The following is an 18,085-nucleotide window of genomic DNA, read 5'->3' on the forward strand; positions in this document are numbered from 1 at the left end:
ATCAATATTGATTAGGCTAGACAAGACACAGTTCTCTTTCATCATCCGCTAGTACCAGTGTGCACCTATGGGCAAGCTCGCTTCAAGGAACAGCTGGAGTGGAAAGCAAAGAAGACACTGCGATGCTTAAGCATCAGTAATAACAGAATTCATGATACAAATGACCAGCGACCACTGACAACCATCAAACACCGTGTGCCATGTGTACTTTATAAGAACTCCACGCAGTGCACTGAACACTAATGGTCGTGTCAGCCAGTCCGGAATAAGAATTAGCTGCACGTCAATCAAACTTGTACACATTACAGAAAAAAAAGTAACTGATTACAATTACAATTACTTCATTCAAAAATGTAATTGATTACAGTTATCAATTACTGCCCCACAAAAATAACTGAGGAATTACTCAAAAGTAATCGATTACTTTTCTCCAAACTTTTAGTATTAACATTGCAGATGCAGTAAACAGAATGTTCGAGCTGGCCTGACACTTTCAATGAGTCTTCTGCATCCCTTCACATATTGCTTATCTTCGCTAACAATTGCTTTTCAAAAATTTCGCTGGTCATGTTCCCTTGTTTTTGTTGTGGAGACATCAGCAGTGACACTGAAAACTCGCTCGATGTGGGCACTGAAGGGTAGGGCGGTGTTGTAATGCACACACATATTGCGCAAAAAAATTGTTACTCAGCATTTGGGTCCTTTATGAAATGCAGCGCTTGACTGTTGCTTGGTCTTGGAGAAGACGCCCACGATTGGGCGAATGAAAAGCTAAAAAAAAAAATCACACGTACGTTATTTCCTGGCATTAACATCCTAAGTGGTCGTCGCTATTGAGACATATCAACACTGGTTTAATTCGTCGGCCATCTCATGAACTGTTAAGATGAGGAAACAAATACTGAGCTCCTGGGTTTGCCTGTCTGAACATGTACATCTGGGAGGCTGCCGCAGTGGCAGGTTCTCGGGCATCCTACTGTAGTTCCCGCCACATTCAGGTTCTCAAAGCTGTGTCGCCTGCTGCAGCTTGTGTCATCATTAAAGTAACTAGTTACATGTAACTGAGTACTGAAAAAAAGTAAATGAATTACAGTGAGCTTTACAGAGTAATCAATAAATTACAAAACTACCAAAAAAATGCAATTGATTACAAGCAATTAATTACATGTAATTCGTTACGTACAAGTCTGGTGTCTGTTGATTGGAAGGATCACACAAGGCTTGGCAAGAGACAACGGGTGAGTCCTTCATCGACACATGCACCTGACACTAACTGTAGCTTTTGCTGCTCTGTATAGAGTTGGTGAGATTATGTACATCGTTACATCATACAGGGTTCTCACACCTTGAAATCCTTGAAAACTGTTTGAAATTGGAAAAGGACATTCAAGGGCCCTTAAAACTCCTTCAAAAAATAAATTTGCTTCTTTAATTCCTCGAAAACGTTGCGTTAATGAGGGCAACTTTTGAACAATCAGAGTAACAAACTATGCATAGAGGCTGTCATGGATACTGTCTATCGGAAAATAATCCTAGGTATTTTTTTTTTTTAATGATTGCAATGTGGTGTGTCCACAGCCACCACTGACGGGCCTGTTTAAATCACCATTGCCATCGTGGAGCTAGACAAAGCCAAATAAGCAACCAAGCCGTGCCACCATTTTGTTGTTTTCTTAGTTGGTTCACATTGCAGCCATCATCGCTCCAGTTCCAAGCCTATAGACATGTCACAAAGTAAGTTTCGGCCATTTGGCTTTAAGACAACAAGTATCTTTGGCTGAATCCGGACACTATATTAGCCATCATGCCAAAAAGTGATTTACATCATTACTAGGGGAAAGTCGACTTTGAAAAGCCACCTGAATAGCTTGAAGCCAACTCCAACTCATCGGCTGCTTAGCTGCAAGAAATCGCAGCTGAGAAGGAGATCTCGCTAATTTTCAGTGTATGTGTACCAATAAGGTTTGTTTCCCCCTCCTTGAATATTGACCTTCGGCATCCTTGAACTGTCCTTGAATTTTTATCCGAATGTTCTGTATGAACCCTGATCACAGAGATGGCAGATATCACTTTGGGTGCATTTTCAAAATTTTAAACATACAGTATTAAAGTTTCTACTGACTAACATTGTCAAACAGTAAACCAGGACATTCTCAGTAAACTAAACAGCATGAAAATGACAAAATGTGAGACAAAGTCAGACGGGGTGTAGTGGAACAGCATTGGATTCAAATGAAGGTAGTACTATAGTGAGTGATAGATTTAAATTACTGTCAAGAAATTGTGAGGAAGAAGGGTTCACTACAAAAACACACCACACAACAAATGTAATATAAAAGGAGATTACTGCAGAAACGCAACACTTGTATGAATCTAATGCAATTGTGGTAGCCCTTGGTGGGTACTTTGATGGTGGCTTAAGTTCACCTTCCAGCTGTAATAGGTCTCCATTTCAAGTCAGCACTCGCTTGACCACAACATGTCTCTCGTTTCATAATTCCTAAAACACTGTTTAGCTTGCTACTTTATGAAGTAATATAAACTTCGTCAAGTTTCTGTGCTTGTAAACACTTGAACATTGCTGAAAACCAATGTAAAGAGCAAATGCAAAGCATGCTTGAATTCATTGTGCTCACTGAACTTGGTATTTTGTTTTGTGATGGTATCAATTTTGGGTGATGCAACTGCTAAGAAGGTTCAAGGTGATTTAACAATATGTTAGTTCTGCCTTCTTTATCGTGGCAATCATTCTGTGGCTTAATTATGTTTGTGGTCACAGCAACAAGCACGGATAGAACGCAGTTTTCTTGGCACAACCATAAGTTTATAAGATCGGTTAGTGCTCTGATTGATACAAAGTGCCATGTTTACAAAGAATACAGCGTTTGTTGGTGGAAATGTGGCATAAACTTACACTTGTGAAGTATGGTACTGCCAAAATAAGTAAATTGTTGATAATAAGTTGATTGCACATTGCACTTCTACATGAAAGAAAATTGCCATTTGGCAGTTTTTATTGTATTTTCATACAGGATTCACTGACACTGCCTTTTCAAACTGCTCTGTCAGCACTATTTGTGGTAGTGCGGTGCCTTCTTTCTGCAGGCCTCTGACTAAAAGACAGCATTCGCTTCCATCAGAACATGACCTGCAAGACCGCTGGCACAGCTTAGGATTGCTACATAAGTGACATCATGCACATCTAGGCAATTTGAATTGTAGGATATTGTGCAGCCCCTTCAACAGCAATTTTCTCTGCAACTATGCTGCTTTAAATGCGAAGCATTTCTTGGTGAACATTTTGCCACTTTGACAGTATCTATCTATCTATATATCTATCTATCTAGCCACCTACGTCTTGGTGCTATCATGGTTGTTTCGTTAACTTGGTAAGTACCAAAATTGGCATAGTATGACAACAGTGTATGACGAACATAAATGATAGGTCATAACATGAATGTCATGACATGCGTGTCATGTAGGTCAAGAAACAGCTGCCTGAAATCACAATGACCCAGCGAAAGAACATTAACACCCAAAACCACTGAAATGGGTTCGGATGTGGGTACTAAGTGAAGGAAACACTAACGGATGATGCCAGAAGTCATAGTCATGAGCATGGCTCGGCAAAAATAATGACTCAGCGAAAAAACTTTAACACTCAAAAACCAATGAAATGGGTTCTGACGTGGGTACTAAGTGAAGGAAACACTAAATGATAATAGTAGAAGTCATAGTCATGAGCATGACTCAGCAAAAATGACAGTGACTCGGCGAAAAATGATTAACACTCAAAAACCACTGGAATGAGTTTGGATGTGGTAGTAAGTGAAGGAAAAGGTTAATGGTCGCAGTCATAGTCATGAGCATGACTAAGGCTTTTGCCTTAAGGTCTCATAGGCACAGCTAAACGGATTCCTGAGGACTCGTGACATGCGTGTCATGTAGGTCATGAAACAACCGCCTACGTCTTGGTGCTCTCATGGTCGTTTCGTTCACTTGGTAGACTCCCCGCACAGTTTCCCATAACATCGATTCTCACAGGGCGTGGGATCTAACGGCTTTTTTTGATATTACATTAACATTGTGAGCATTTTAAGAAACCATGGTCTAACATCCTAGTTTGTTAAAGTGTCTGTATTTAGTGTCCTTATAACATCATGTGCTATGGCTCCTCCTTTTCTTTTTCTGCAGATGGTGCTGGAATGCCCAATTACGGTAAGCTTTTGCAAAGCTGATTGTAAATTTGTACGTCTTGTTGCCCAAACCAAATCACTTAATTTCTTACGAGTTGGGAATGCGAAAGCATTAATGTCCAAGCGAACGCGGCTGAGCATGCAGTCCTTCGAGTTTTGCATTGCAATCGTAAGGTCCCATAGCAGTACGTGCTGCCCAAGCCAGCAAGCAGCAGCAGCCTGCAGTGCCAACGCCACATGCCACCAACGTCCTGCGCGACGATCAAGAGATCGAGGAAGCAGCAGCGGCCACCAAGGCCGGCAGGTGCGCGCTTAGCAGCTAAGCCCAGTGGGGGTGAGAGAGATACAGAAAGTGCGCCGGTTTGCGAGAGCGAGGGGGGCGTGGCGTCACGGCGATGCCCTCTCCCCATTCGCAACACCTAACGCGCTATTGCGCCAGCAGGTGTTCCCTTTCGCCCGCTCTACTCCGAGGCGCGCTCGTGACGTGGCATCGCAGCAAATGGGAATTTGCCTGCTATTTCGCTGCTGCAGACGACAGACGCCGGCTTTTTCGCTCAATGGGCCATTTGACGCTTTCACATGCGTAATGTAATGGTTTCTTATAGCCCCGGGGTAGATATTCTGGACATCGTCAAATTTCACCACATTGTCAAATTTTGTAATGGCGGCATTTTTTACCAATAAGAGAGGCCGCTAGCAGCCCTTTCAGCTAATCAGAGCTGACAAATAAGATAGCGAATTTGTCAACATGCAGAGTACTATACTGATTGTCTAAAGCATCCATGGCGATGTCTACGTCACAAGCTTTCCTATCGTATGAGCTTCTACAACCAGCAACCCAAGAACAGGGGCTCCAGGGTCGTGGACCAAGTAGGGCACCCGGCACAACAATAATGTACCCCTCCCCTGCGTGCGCGTCCCCGAAGTCCAGTGGATTTTTACGTAGCACTGGGAGGGAAGGAGGTAAACAGGAGAGGATGATGCACCGGAACAAGAAGATTGCACCAATTTCCGGTACTACGGAGGTATCCTGGCTAACTGAGGCTTCATAGCGAGTGACGTCAGTACCTTTCTTCTGAGTTTAATTTCCTTCCTTCGTGCCGCCTGGGGAATTTGTGTGATCACGTGTGACGTGAAACGCATTGCGCTTGACGGTATACCTCGCGCATGGCCGGAGTGAGTGGGCTTTTGTTAGAATTTTCTGCTATTTTCGCAGCTTACATTAGTGTTATGGTCTACTGAAGCGCTCGTCATTGCGTTATCTATATGCTTCATGATTTTCTGCTTTCAATGCATAAACTTGGCTCCGGGCTCCCGATCGACACCAACTTCACAACATGTGGCAAATAAAATTTACGTATAATCGCCTCATCTGAATGATGTGTAAGCATTTCGTAGTAACGTCGTGAGTGCTCACATTGAACACTGCTGGTAATCTTAGCACTGGTCAGCGGCTGCAGTCGTCTTGGCGCCATTACAGTAAATGCGACAGCGCTGCGGCGACACGAACTGCTACACAAGGCGGCGCTGCGTGAACTGATGAGGCAAGAACACTACTGCAGGTGGCGGCACCAGGTGCGCTGATGACGCTCTGATCAGAAGCCACTGCTGTTCCACAGTTCTGGCTTACTAAAGGTGTGCCAAGTGCGTGTCTGATTGCACACGTCACGTGGTCACAGAGACGCGCTCGTGCGACTGATCACGCATTCGTCGTCTTCTTCCACAGCTGGCGAAAACATTGCTGCTGGCTCTGTCTTGAAAGCGATCGTCTTACGCGAAGTATGGACGCACGAACAGTTTTCTCGTTGGGTAACCATAGAAATGCTTACGCATTTAATAAATGTATCCCACAAAAGCTCATTGGTGGTTCGATTGGTTTGCGCTGTGCTATACATTTGATATCTCACAGCGCGCCTTGATCTCAAGAACACGCAGTCCGCTGTAGTTGTGCCGGCAGCAGGCCCTTTAATGCTGAAGTGCAATAGGTACGTTACTTAGAGCAGGCTTTAAAATCACATGGTGAACGCGCCATGCGCTCGCTCGGTGTTTCCCCTCTGTGCGGTCGTCAGTGTCATATGACAAGTGACGAAGTCTCCGCGAAGTACAGCCCACGGTTGAAAGGGCTCCTAGACTGCTCGGCAGCGCCGACGTACGAAAAAGTGGTTTAATAAATCCCAGAAAATGGAACAATGTTTAGTTTCCCAACTTTTAGTATATCGGCGTCCATGCAGTCTTGGAGCTTCTTCAAACATGGGCACCGCGATGCAGCTCGTATTGAACGCGACTGTACAGGGCAGGGCAGCGCACATTGAGTGCCTAGGTGCTTGTGAGCCTTATTGTGGGCAGTCATTCAAATTTATTTCTAGAGAAATACAGTACACAGTGCTTGTGCGCGTGCAAAGTACTTTGCATACGCACAAGGTCACCCCGAGGTCCGACCTCGGAGGCCACGCCCATAACCGGGAACTTGCACACACTGTCGTCTGATAAGTGCCATTTTATCCAATAATTTAGACAAATCCTTAGACGCTCTTTTGGATGCTACGCTTGATCTTGCTAATGCTGCACTTTGTTGAAGTCTGGGAAAGCGATGCCCTTGAGCACGGTGGCGAGCAGTGGTGCCACACGTATCGTCATCGCTTGCTCGATGCAGCTGCGCACAGCCTGAGCGGTGGCTTCTGTGATGAACTTCTGGTGAAGCACGCCAACGCTCACCTTCGCAAGCGCCAGGCCCGTGAACTCCTTCGTGTCGAACACCTTCAGCTCAGGCACGTCATCTGGCCCCTTGGGGTCTGTTCACCAAGAGAGGAGAGATAAGAGTAGAAAAAAACTATAGCTTTACTCTAGACATTAGTTATTTTCCCATGTTTTGCGTATCTGTATTGATACCAGCCGTGTAGCAACAACCGTGCGAATTGCTAAGAGACAACGATGGCGATGGAAGCAAATTTTAGAGAAACTGAAGTGTTTTAAAGCGAGTAGCTTTTTTTGGCTCTATTGCCTGTTCTCTGCGGAATTACGCAATGAAACAACAAACGCTACATAAATATCCTCACTGCAACAAATATACACTGTCAAGTGCACAAATTCCCTAGATAAAGCGAACAGCTTTCTTTAAACATTCAGCTATTCGCTTATATGTATTGACAATCATCGTCTATAGTTCCTGCACCAATTTTTCTTTTTTTCTTTTTTTTTTTTGGACTCATTAATTTACGTTTAACTTCGTACTCTTAACAAAAAATAAGGGAGATGAGAAAATCTGCATAGCAGGTTTAACACACATCTGTAATTAATTATATCGTTTATTTTTAGAATATCGCATATTTCCCATATGCTTTCCTTAGCTTCATTGTCAGTTGGCTTCGGATTCTTACTAAAAATCGAGTTTTTTTAGTTCTGTCACCCACATTCTTCCAGCACTGTATTGAGACGGGGAGAAAAGAAGAGGGTCCACTCCGAGACAGACTAAGCTTCGCGTACTGGTGCACGCATTTTGCGATCTCCGCGAGATGGGAAAAAGTGGCGTGAGGCAGTGGTGGAGGACAGGAGACCAAATCACAAGGGCCGCTGGAGCGAGCAGCCGTAGCTATATATAGTTACTTCTTCGTCGCTATATTTTCCCAAGTATGTGGACAGGGCTATACACCCGCAGAGCCTAAAACAAGCGCTGACTCGATCCTCCGGGTTTAACGTTCATTTATCACTGTAAGGAGTTCCATGGCCTTCACGAAGCGGGACCGTGACGGGGGTCTACGGGGGCGGCAACTGTTCCATAGAGCGAATCATGCGCTTTGTTCCAATGACGAACTTTCAGAAGTGTCACGACCAACAGATGCTACCGTATATACTCAACTAAAGGCCTCACTCATGTAAGAGCCTCAGTCCTAACTTGGCAGCCCCAAATGCGAAAGAAAAAAAAATGCAAGACACCGAACGGACAACTGAAGAGAGTGTCTCTGTAGCTTGTGCGCACGTACGGCGTGCGCGGTCTTGGGGCATCGTTGTGAAAAGCTTTGACGTCATAGCTAACACCATGGATGGCACTGAGGATGACTGCATCCATAAGTGCGCTACTGAACAGAATCTGAGCAGCGGTGACAGTGGCAGCAGTGAGGACTATAGCCTCTTCGCTCCCATTATACCCATTGGGTACATTGCTTTTATTCCTTTCAGGACTCCATTAGGGGCCCGAGCCTAGTTAAGCTGCAATTTGCAGATTTTTTTTCCGCCATCCCCATATTTCTCATGGAGAAATAAAAGTTCCTTTGATTGATTGATTAGCTCAGCTGCAACTACGTAATATATCCAACTCCGACGTAAAGTCTGAAGCATGCAGTACTGCATGAAAGTGGTTTAGGCGCATTACTGCTGCAATCTTGTGAAAATTCTCACCGATTCGGTCTAGGCCGTTGTGTCGCCCCTGACAACAAAAGGCAGCCATCAAGTACCTCTCGATTACTGTTACTTGACACAGAAACAGAGGATGCAACATCAGCAAGCCAACGTATATACCACGCGATGTTAGTTCTCTTGAGCCCGGCCGAGCGGCTGTATCTTGAAAGCCATCTGCAGCGGGCGCACAGACCTCCCCGCGCTGTGTTTTCGCGGCATAGTTGGCATTGATGCGAGCGGCGGTACGAAGGTCAATCCGCTCACTGCTGCTGCCGCGCTTACTCAACTCCAGCGTTTTGACAGCGAGTTTCCGCGGTGATCGAGTGAGATGCGTTCATGTTTGCTTGTGCGCGCGTGACACCATGCTTGTTAATTTAGTTAGTATGCCTATGTTTACAAGTTTATACGGCCAATAAAACTACTAATTTGGTTAGTCAGGTAATATTTTTTTCATTTGCCACTGGCTTTCTTTATCAGCCAGAAAAAAAAATAATAATAAACGGACAAAAGGTAACTGGCTTAAAACATGTCAGCTTTAAGTTTCTTTAAATTTTCTAAAATTTCTTCATTGACAGTACGCCATTGCGAGCAGTTAATTTTAAAATTGCTAATTGCAATGAATTAATAAATTGAATGGCATCAACAAAAATATTACTGGTGGCTGCTCTACTCGACTGTGAACAAAATGCACTTGGTTATCTTCGTGTAGAATGGGCCCATCTTTAAAAAAGAACAAAAAACAAAAGAGAAGAAAAAAAGTTACCAGCCCTTCCCCTGTCGAGAAAATGGGGGTAAGCGAAGCTTGTCATGTGTGTATTTGACCTTCGTGGTGATTTACTTTCTTTCTCTCTCCTTATTTCTTTCTTTCTCTCTCTCTCTCTCTTTATTTCTCTCCCTCTATCTTTATTTCCCTCTTTCTTCCATTCTCTCTCTCTTTCTCTTTATTTCTTTCTCTGACCTTCGTGGTGACTTTCTCTCTCTCTTTCTGTCTATCTTTCCTTCTGTCTCTCTATTTCTTTCTCTCCCTCTCTTCTCTGACCTTCGTGGTGACTTGCTCTCTTTCTTTCTAGCTATTTATCTATTTTCACTCTCTCTATTTATTTCTCTCTTTCTTCCTTTCTAACTCTCTTTGTCTATTTCTTTCTCTCTCTTTCTCTTTCGCTCTTTTTTGTCCCTGGTATGTGCCATTGAGGTTGGACCTTTTCTTCACTATCACCAGGATCGGCCCACTTTTCAGCGTGACACCGCCGCCACCACCACCACCGCCGACACTTGTGAGCCTATAACGCTTCGCTTAAAACGCGATGCATGATAGCTGAGGTACCTCTACAGCAACATATACGTTTAACGAGGATGATGGGCTTATCTTGTAAGACAGTGTGGGGAGCTCCCTTGTGTATACTTACGGCCAATGAGCATGTCCACACGCACGATCTCCACCTTTCCGGAGACCTTTCCCGAGACCTGTTGCATGACGCTCGCGTAGTCGTAGAAAGCCTCAAACTCGCAGTCGCGCACCAGCACCATGGCGGCCACGTCGAAGCGCTTCGGAGCCGGTGTCTCGGCGTCGCCTTCGCTGTGTGGCAGCACCTCGGCGTCGCCTTCGCTGTGCGGCTGCACCTCGATCAGCCATGGCCTGCCGTCGTGGCCTATCCGGCCCAGGCCGCGGATGGTGCCACCGTGCAGCTTCCAGTCGGAGCCGTCGCTCGTGCTGCGCAGTTCGCACTGCCCCACCTCTTTCAGCAGCACGTCGTCGCGAAGGCGCTGCACCACGGCGTCCACGTATTCGCGCGCAGCGCGGAGGTTGCCTGCATATACGCGCGTGGTCAATGCCTAAGTGTGCCAAGTATAACTTCACCAAGAGAATGTCGAAGTGCCTGAAACGGAGATGGACCAGCAGTGTTCTGCACGCTGCCCGATTGGCTCCAAACAAGTAAAGAAGTTCGCAGGAGACTCGAAGTGATCAACAGTGGCCAAAAGAGGAATGTCTCGGGTGGCCCCCAACGTTTCGGCTACGACGCAAAAAAGTCTCGTTGTCGAAGCACTGGCTGCAGCCCGAGACATCCCTTGTTTGATCACTTTTGGTCACTCACTCACTGGCTCTTTTATAAGCGTAATTTTCCCACTAGCTATTCTGGCAGCGCTCGGCTGGGTACAGTACAGCATGTAGTTATATTCTGAAGTGTCGCTAGTGGCAGTCTTTCCTTTGTTCTGACAATAAATGGCATCGCCGGATTGCTCATTACAGGGATAGCTAGCCTCAGATGCATAAGAGCTCTGCATTCATTCATCCTTCGAAGCGCGGGGTACACGTGTGAGAGTCTTCGCCATCGTCTTGACCTTTGTTGCATCCCGGCTAACTGAAGAACAGCATATGCCGTGACCCGCCGTGGTGCTTTAGCGGCTGTGGTAAGGCTGCTGCTGAGCATGAAGTGCTGGGCTCGATTCCTTGCCGCGGCCGCATTTTGATGGCGAAATGCAAAAGCGCTCGTGTACTTCGATTCAGGCGCACGTTAAAAAAGTATTAAAAACGGGTGGTTAAAATTAATGCGGGTAACCCCACGATTTAATTTTTAATATGTCGCGAGACATCCACGCGTTTTGTCAGCGATTTAGAAGCCTAATATGGCATCGGAGCGAAGAATAGCGTATACTCCAGGTATCGTCCCCATCTCAAGAACACCCTTCGTACCCGCTTCCGAATGTGACATGGATCACGCCATAAAAACTGCAAGGATCGACAAGGCTAAGACCATATAGTTTCTTAGAAAATCTACTATAATGGAAACCTTTGGAGCTAGTGTCTATGGAAGCTGCAAGTATATCTCGATTCCGCCAGGGGTGCTGCTATTCTGCCACATGGTCAAATTCTGAATTTGAGTGCGGCAAAATGGGGCACTTTTGAGCCATTCGGAGACGCCGTAATCAGAGCTAATCAGAGCTAACCAGAGCTGACAAGATGGCGAATTTCACAATATCGTGGAATTTTACGCATAGAATAAGACTTCCAGCACGGGAGTGATGGGTAAATTTAGTACATGGATTTGCTTAAAATTCGTCCTTCTGGCTTCAAATGGCTCTGTAAATTCGCAATGTGGTATTTTTCAACGATACATTGAGCTACAAATACAACAATTCGCAATGATTATGCACATGCTCAGAGTCTTATTGCCCTCTGCGTTAAAAAAAAAAAAAAGCGTAGTAAAAAGTTGTCGCAGTTTCACCTGAAAGGCGAAGCATTAATTGCGATAGCAAATTTGAAGAGAGCTATACGGAGTAATGATAGCAGCTTTATCAGCTGTATAAACTTGGACATGCAGCAGCACCGGCAACACGCAGAACTGTTGTCGACGCCGCCGGCGTTTTGCCCGCGTTCGCTCAAGATGCGTGCGGCGTTGGTGACTGTTGCCGGAGCCTCTGATATAAATAAGCACTTGGTGCCGCAGCTAAAGTCGCCTCCCTTCCCTGCCCCCCCCCCTCCCCCACAGCCTTTCGCGCGTCGGAAGGAGGTACGTTTACTCTACATATATGGTGATTGTAGAGGAGGAAAGAGACGCCTACTTATGCAGCCCTTAAGGGAGCACAGCGCAGAGCGCGCGTTTGTTCTCCGCCGTGCGTTCACTCCCCGTGAAAGCGCGCGTCCCTCGCGCCCTTTCACTCGCACATACAGCGTTCGGCGGCGCGCGTCGACGATTACATCTCCATTGACGTCATACGGAACCTCACGGCGACGCCGACGCCGACGGCAGAAATCTGCTTTTGAGTGTCCATATAATTGCTATCGCAATAATAAAGCCGGAAGGACATCTGTAAGTCACAATCACGAAAATTTTACAAATAAGTACTAACCATAATTCCTATTGGAGCTGAACAATCACAGCGCCAAAGTAATCTTAGCAGGAAACTCTGAGGTTAATACGCGGTGCGGATGATAACAAGGAGAAGTAAGGAGTCACAGAATCAAGTACGAACTGGTTTTCTAGCCCGTTTATACACGACCCCTTTGAGTGCATCTTCAGCTGATTTCCTGACCTGTGGTTCATTGTTATCGCTTTAGCTGAGTGTCTCCTTCAGTAGCGATGGCGTGTCAACCATGAGCGAAAGATAATCCACTATTTCATTAACTGCGAATACTTTGCGAGTGCTATCTAAAAATATCGGTGACTGCGAGAAATTTGTAAAGACAAACAAATATATATACAGGGTGTCCCAGCTATCACGCAGCACGATTTAAAAAAGTTGTCGCAGTTTCACCTGAAAGGCGAAGCATCAATTGCGATAGCAAATTTGTAGAGAGCTATATGGATTAATGATAGCAGATTTATCAGCTGTATAAACTTGGACATGCAGCAGCACCGGCAACACGCAGAACTGTTGTCGACGCCGTCGGCGTTTTGCCAGCGTTCGCTCAAAATGTGTGCGGCGTTGGTGACTGTTGCCGGAGCCTCTGATATAAATAGGCACTTGGTGCCGCAGCTAAACGTCGCCTCCCTTCCCTCCCCCACGGCCTTTCGCGCGTCGGAAGAAGGCACGTTTGCTTTACATATATGGTGATTGTAAAGGAGGAAAGAGACGCCTACTTCTGCAGCCCTTAAGGGAGCACAGCTCAGAACGCGCGTTTGTTATCCGCCGTGCGTTCACTCCTCGTGAAAGCGCGCGTCCCTCGCGCCCTTTCACTCGCACATACAGCGTTCGGCGCGCGGCGACGATTTCATCTCCATTGACGTCATACGGAACCTCACGGCGACGGCGACGGCGACGCCGACGGCAGAAATCTGCTTTTGAGTGTCCATATAATTGCTATCGCAATAAAAAAAGAGGAACGGCGTTACGCGAAGCAAACTTAGTGCGTATTGTTTCCAGTACAGTGAAGTAGCCGCCAGTAATTTTTTCGTTACTGAGATTTAATTAGCTAATTGTAATTAATTATCTAACTCGAGAAGTACTGTCCTAATTATCAAAGTGTCAATGAGAAAGTTGTAGAGCAACATGAAAAACTCCCGATACAGTTTTCTGTTGCTCAATACGTGCTACGTAAATGTTTTTTCGAGTGTGAAAGAAGCCCGCGAATACACGCATAATTGCCGCACGACTGGCCGCTCGAGGCACTTTGCTTGTATTCGCGGGCTTATTTCACGCTCGGAAAAACACTTTTATGTAGCACGTATTGAGCAACAGAAAACTGTATCGGGAGTTTTTCGTGTTGCTCTACAACACTCTCATTGACACTTTGATAATCAGGACAGTACTTATCGAGTTAGATAATTAATTACAATTAGCTAATTAAATCTCAGTAACGAAAAAATTACTGGCGGCTACTTCACTGTACTGGAAACAATACGCACTAGGTTTGCTTCGCGTAACACCGTTGCTCTTTTTTTAAATCGTGCTGCGTGATAGCTGGGACACCCTGTATATATTAAGGCTTCAACTAGCAGCACAACAATTAAAATACGAAATAACAACAGTGCAATCTGGCTGAGGCGAAGGACATATTTCCAAGTTTAACGAAGATACTCACGCATATTCTTCGCCATTTCCAATGAAACGAACCTCTACTTCTTCTTAACCCATGTCGAAACGCACGCGGATCCGGACACGGCGCGTATATAGGGAAAATTTAGTACCGCGATTAACTTACAAACAAGTGCAGAATAAACTTTGAAACATATGCGCGAAATTTGAAAAAAGTGGGCTTGGTTTAGAGCGATAACTCTACCACGCGGCCTGCGCGCGTCAGGCGGGCTGCAATGGGAGCGACAGTGACAGCCGTAGTTGCATTTTGGCCGCTTATCTGGGCCGAACGGCGCTAGCCATCGACGACAGAACGCGTCGGTTCCCACGGGCGACGGCGTTCCAAGCGCGTTCCTGCGCTGTGCTTTCGACGCTTCGTTCGCGTCGAAGCGAGACGCAGCATTCGCTCGCTGCTGCTGTCGCGCCGAGCAGCGTCTATGTGTTGTCTTGTGGTGCATTTGTAGAGGCGGTATATAGTTGCTGACCGCGCCGAGTAGCGTCTGTGTCCTTTCCCAAAGCAAGCAAAACCGTGCTATCGCTCGACAAACTTGGTTTGACCGCGTTCAAGCGCGGCAAATTTTTGTTAATCTGGCAAAAAAAAAAAAAAGAAAATGTCACAGTTTCGTCCTAAGGGCGAAGCAATGAATGCGATAGCAACACAGCAATGTCATACGAAGTAAGGTGAGCGGCTTTTTTAGCAATATGAATTGTAGTAAACATGAGCTGATTAAGTAAGCAGGTGCACTGCGGCGTAAGTAGACCGACATGAAGAGAGACTCGATGACCACGAGAAGGCGCGTGTGAAACGGTGGTGTTGTTGAGAAGCGCTTCCCGTGGGCAGCGCGTGCGAAGGGACACACCTGTAGCGCTGCACTGCCGATCCGGGCAGCATTGCATGTGTAGCGTGCGTTGGAAAATGTGGCCCGACTATTACTAACTGAATGAACAAGCGTGGTGTGAGCGCGCACAAACAAACATGAATAGATCACACTGAATGACTGGAGACAACGACTGTCAAAACGCTGGCAGCAAGCGCATACGCCGCAGCGGGCGAAGGTACGTGCGGTCTATCGCTTCAACGGAAACTGAGCGGCGAATGCACAGCGCATACAACGGTCAGAGGCGTGTGGAGATAAGAGACGGTGCGGGCGAGCGACGAGCGCGGTTGTTGGCAGAGTAGAAGTGCCCCCCCCCCCCCCCCCCGCTCCCTCCGGCGCTGGCTTCCCGCTTCCTTGCTTGCGCATGGGAGATTGAGTGCGTTCGCTCTCCGTGATAGCGCGCGTCCCCGCACGCTTCCGCTCAGGCATACGGCGCGCGGCGAAGATTTTATCTATACGAAACCTCACGGCGACGCCGACGGCAGAAATCCGGTTGAAGTGTCCATATAATTGCTATCGCAAAAAAAGCTGTTGCCGTTCTGATACACAAGTTTTACGAACTATTATACACATTCGGATCTCCATGGGATACACGGCCGCCATTAACAGGCACTGCTTTGGCTTAACCAACGCCTTCTTTATAGGAGGCGTTGGCTTAACCAATCCCTCCTTTAGTAGATGCCTGCCGCGTCGCTCGTTTTCCCATTGGAGCGGAGGTTCCCGTAGTTCAGGGTAGTCGCGGAGAGACGGCGCTCGCTGCCGACCCTACTTCCTGTTGCGGAGGAAGTGATGATTACAAGGCTGGCACGCGCTCGACCAATGGCTTGACGAGAGACCGCGGGTCCTGCCTCCGGGATTGCAACAAACGCGGCTGTAATCTCGGAGGCAGGGTCACGTGGTTAAGGTTTGGAGCAGCCGCCGCAGGTAGCGCTCGCAGCCGACCCCGGTGGAGGAGAGGAAAGAGGAGAGGGGCAGGAACCAGCTTCTCGGCTCACGCGGCAGGCATCTTCCAAAGGAGGCATTGGCTTAACACTCTTTCAGTTACCTGCTTTTCGCTCAGCACGTGCATGTTAGTAAACTGGATCCATAAAGTAGATTTAGATGTAGAGCTTAGTATTTATTGCACTTACATATCTTGCATTACTTACAGAGGACCCTGATCATGAGAAGGAAATTCCCAGAAGAATAAAAATGGATTGCAGAAGTGTGCAACGCTGAGCTAGTTGGTTAAGTATGATCTATAGTACGGTTAAAACAGCGCAAAAAGCACCTGTGGAGCGTGTTTCTTTTTCTGTGTGTCGTTGTCTTCGCGCTGTTTTCACGTTTCATAGAATAAAAGTGGGTTGGAGCGCATACGGCAGGCATTACCAAATCCTGACTGGGAGCTCACCACTATCGTTGAAAAGAAAAGTGTACAATTATCGCATTCTACCGGTGCTAACATATGGGGCAGAAACTTGCAGGTTAACAAAGAAGCTCGAAAACAAGTTAAGGACCGCGCAAAGAGCGATGGCACGGGAAATTGTAGGAGTAACGTTAAGAGACAGGAAGAGAGCGGTGTGGATAAGAGAGCAAACAGGGATAGCCGATATTCTAGTCGACATTAAGAGAAAAACAACTTGGAGGACACTTAAGCTTCGCCTTTAAGAGTGGAACGGGATAGCATACAAAGATCCCCTACTGCTTCTCACGCTTTCCGGCAACTGCAGCATATGTAACAGTAATGTTTACTTGCAAACACTGGCGGTGAACGCTATGCACGAAGGCGAGCTTTCTGGTTCTTTTTTTTCTTTCCCCCGCACGGCGCCCCGCTCCCACTAAGACTAAGACTCAAACAGCAGCTGGAAAAGGGGTTTGTGTTTGTATTTCCGCGTAACAAAATTATGTTTTCTTCTATATTCAAATTACAATCCGACGCTGTCATGTCTATAGGTTGTGTGTAAGTCGTACCTTACGAATTTTCTGACGCATCTTACTTTGAGAAATTCAATTAGTTCAGTAACGCCTATGCGCCATGCGGAGAGCCAGCGTCATTCGGGATGCGTTTGGACAACGCCGCCGACGCCAACACCGACACTGGATTTTGTAGCGTGAGCTACACTGGCCGAGGTTGAGCAGTTTCGCGTGGCTCCTGGCGAGCCGTGCTGCGCATGCGCGAGGAGCAGTGACGTCACACGGCGCACAGCTGGCGCGCTGGGCGTTTGCCCGGCGTTTGCGCTGGGCGTTTGATCGTTTGCACTGGGCGTTTGCCAGTGTGGTATAGCCATGGAGAAGGAGAGCGAAATTGCTGCTCAGCGACGCAGAAGAGCGGAGAAGCTTAACTCATCGGATCCCGAAGTATAGTTGCTTGGCAATTAGCGGTTGAGCGTAGGAAGAACGACCAGAAGAAGGCTAAACGTGCTGTGGAGACACCGGAGCAAAGGGAGGAACGTCTGGCAAAGCGGCGTCGCCAGGAGGCTGAGCGACGTGCCCGACCATCTCAGCAGCAGCAACAACAAGACGCCGTCGATGACGTCAAGGCTCGCCGATTGACTGACTATACGGTGAAACTTAGCGAAAACGCTAAGGCAGCGTGTCTGCTGCCTTAGCGAGCGCCAGTGCGACTCGGACTTTCGAGACGGACTTCGTAAACAATCCGTTTGGATATGTGTGCGACGTGTGTGAAAGACTGTGGCACATGAAATACTTGACGCCGGTAAGTAGTGCCATGCGTGAACCGTTGAATTTAGCGGCGCCGCCTGAGTGGGGTGAAACCGTGGCGCGGGTTTATACAACGGGCAAGAACTTTCTCGTTAAGCAGAAGATTCCACTCTTTAGCGTTATCAATGGGTATCGCTACCCGCCCATGCCACCAGGTCTACCGGTTCTGAACGATGTGGCCGACTTAGCTCACGCTACGTATAGCCTGGCATAGCCAAGCTAAGCCACTGCTAATTCTTTCTTTCTTTTTAACACGAAAGTGTTTTATGCCGGGGTCCACCAAGACTTCACTGACGTATTTCCGTCACGGAAATACGTCATAGAACATAATGCAAAGAAAGAAACCAGAAGAAAAAGTTCCACAAACATGCAAAATTTGGAAATCGAACCCACGACCTCTCG

General features: G+C 46.9%; 1 protein-coding gene across 1 annotated transcript; it reads right to left on the bottom strand.

The window, feature by feature from the left end:
* Window positions 1-6,556: 6,556 nt before the first annotated feature.
* On the bottom strand, window positions 6,557-14,340 carry LOC119448086 (uncharacterized). The gene is made up of 3 exons (XM_037711567.2): window positions 14,113-14,340; window positions 9,998-10,399; window positions 6,557-6,988 (listed from the first exon to the last, which is right to left on the bottom strand). The coding sequence occupies exons 1-3, from the start codon at window positions 14,126-14,128 to the stop codon at window positions 6,753-6,755; spliced, it is 654 nt and encodes a 217-aa protein (XP_037567495.2). The 5' UTR covers window positions 14,129-14,340; the 3' UTR covers window positions 6,557-6,752.
* Between the last annotated feature and the right edge of the window lie 3,745 nt (window positions 14,341-18,085).

The sequence above is a fragment of the Dermacentor silvarum genome, chromosome 4 (assembly GCF_013339745.2).
Source record: "Dermacentor silvarum isolate Dsil-2018 chromosome 4, BIME_Dsil_1.4, whole genome shotgun sequence".
In the NCBI taxonomy this organism is placed as follows: Eukaryota; Metazoa; Arthropoda; class Arachnida; order Ixodida; family Ixodidae; genus Dermacentor; species Dermacentor silvarum.

Coding starts and splice junctions, on each gene's coding strand:
- LOC119448086 (XM_037711567.2), bottom strand. Junction 6,989..9,997: donor TGTGGACATGCTCATTGGCC/GTAAGTATACAC, acceptor CTTGGTGAACAG/ACCCCAAGGGGCCAGATGAC.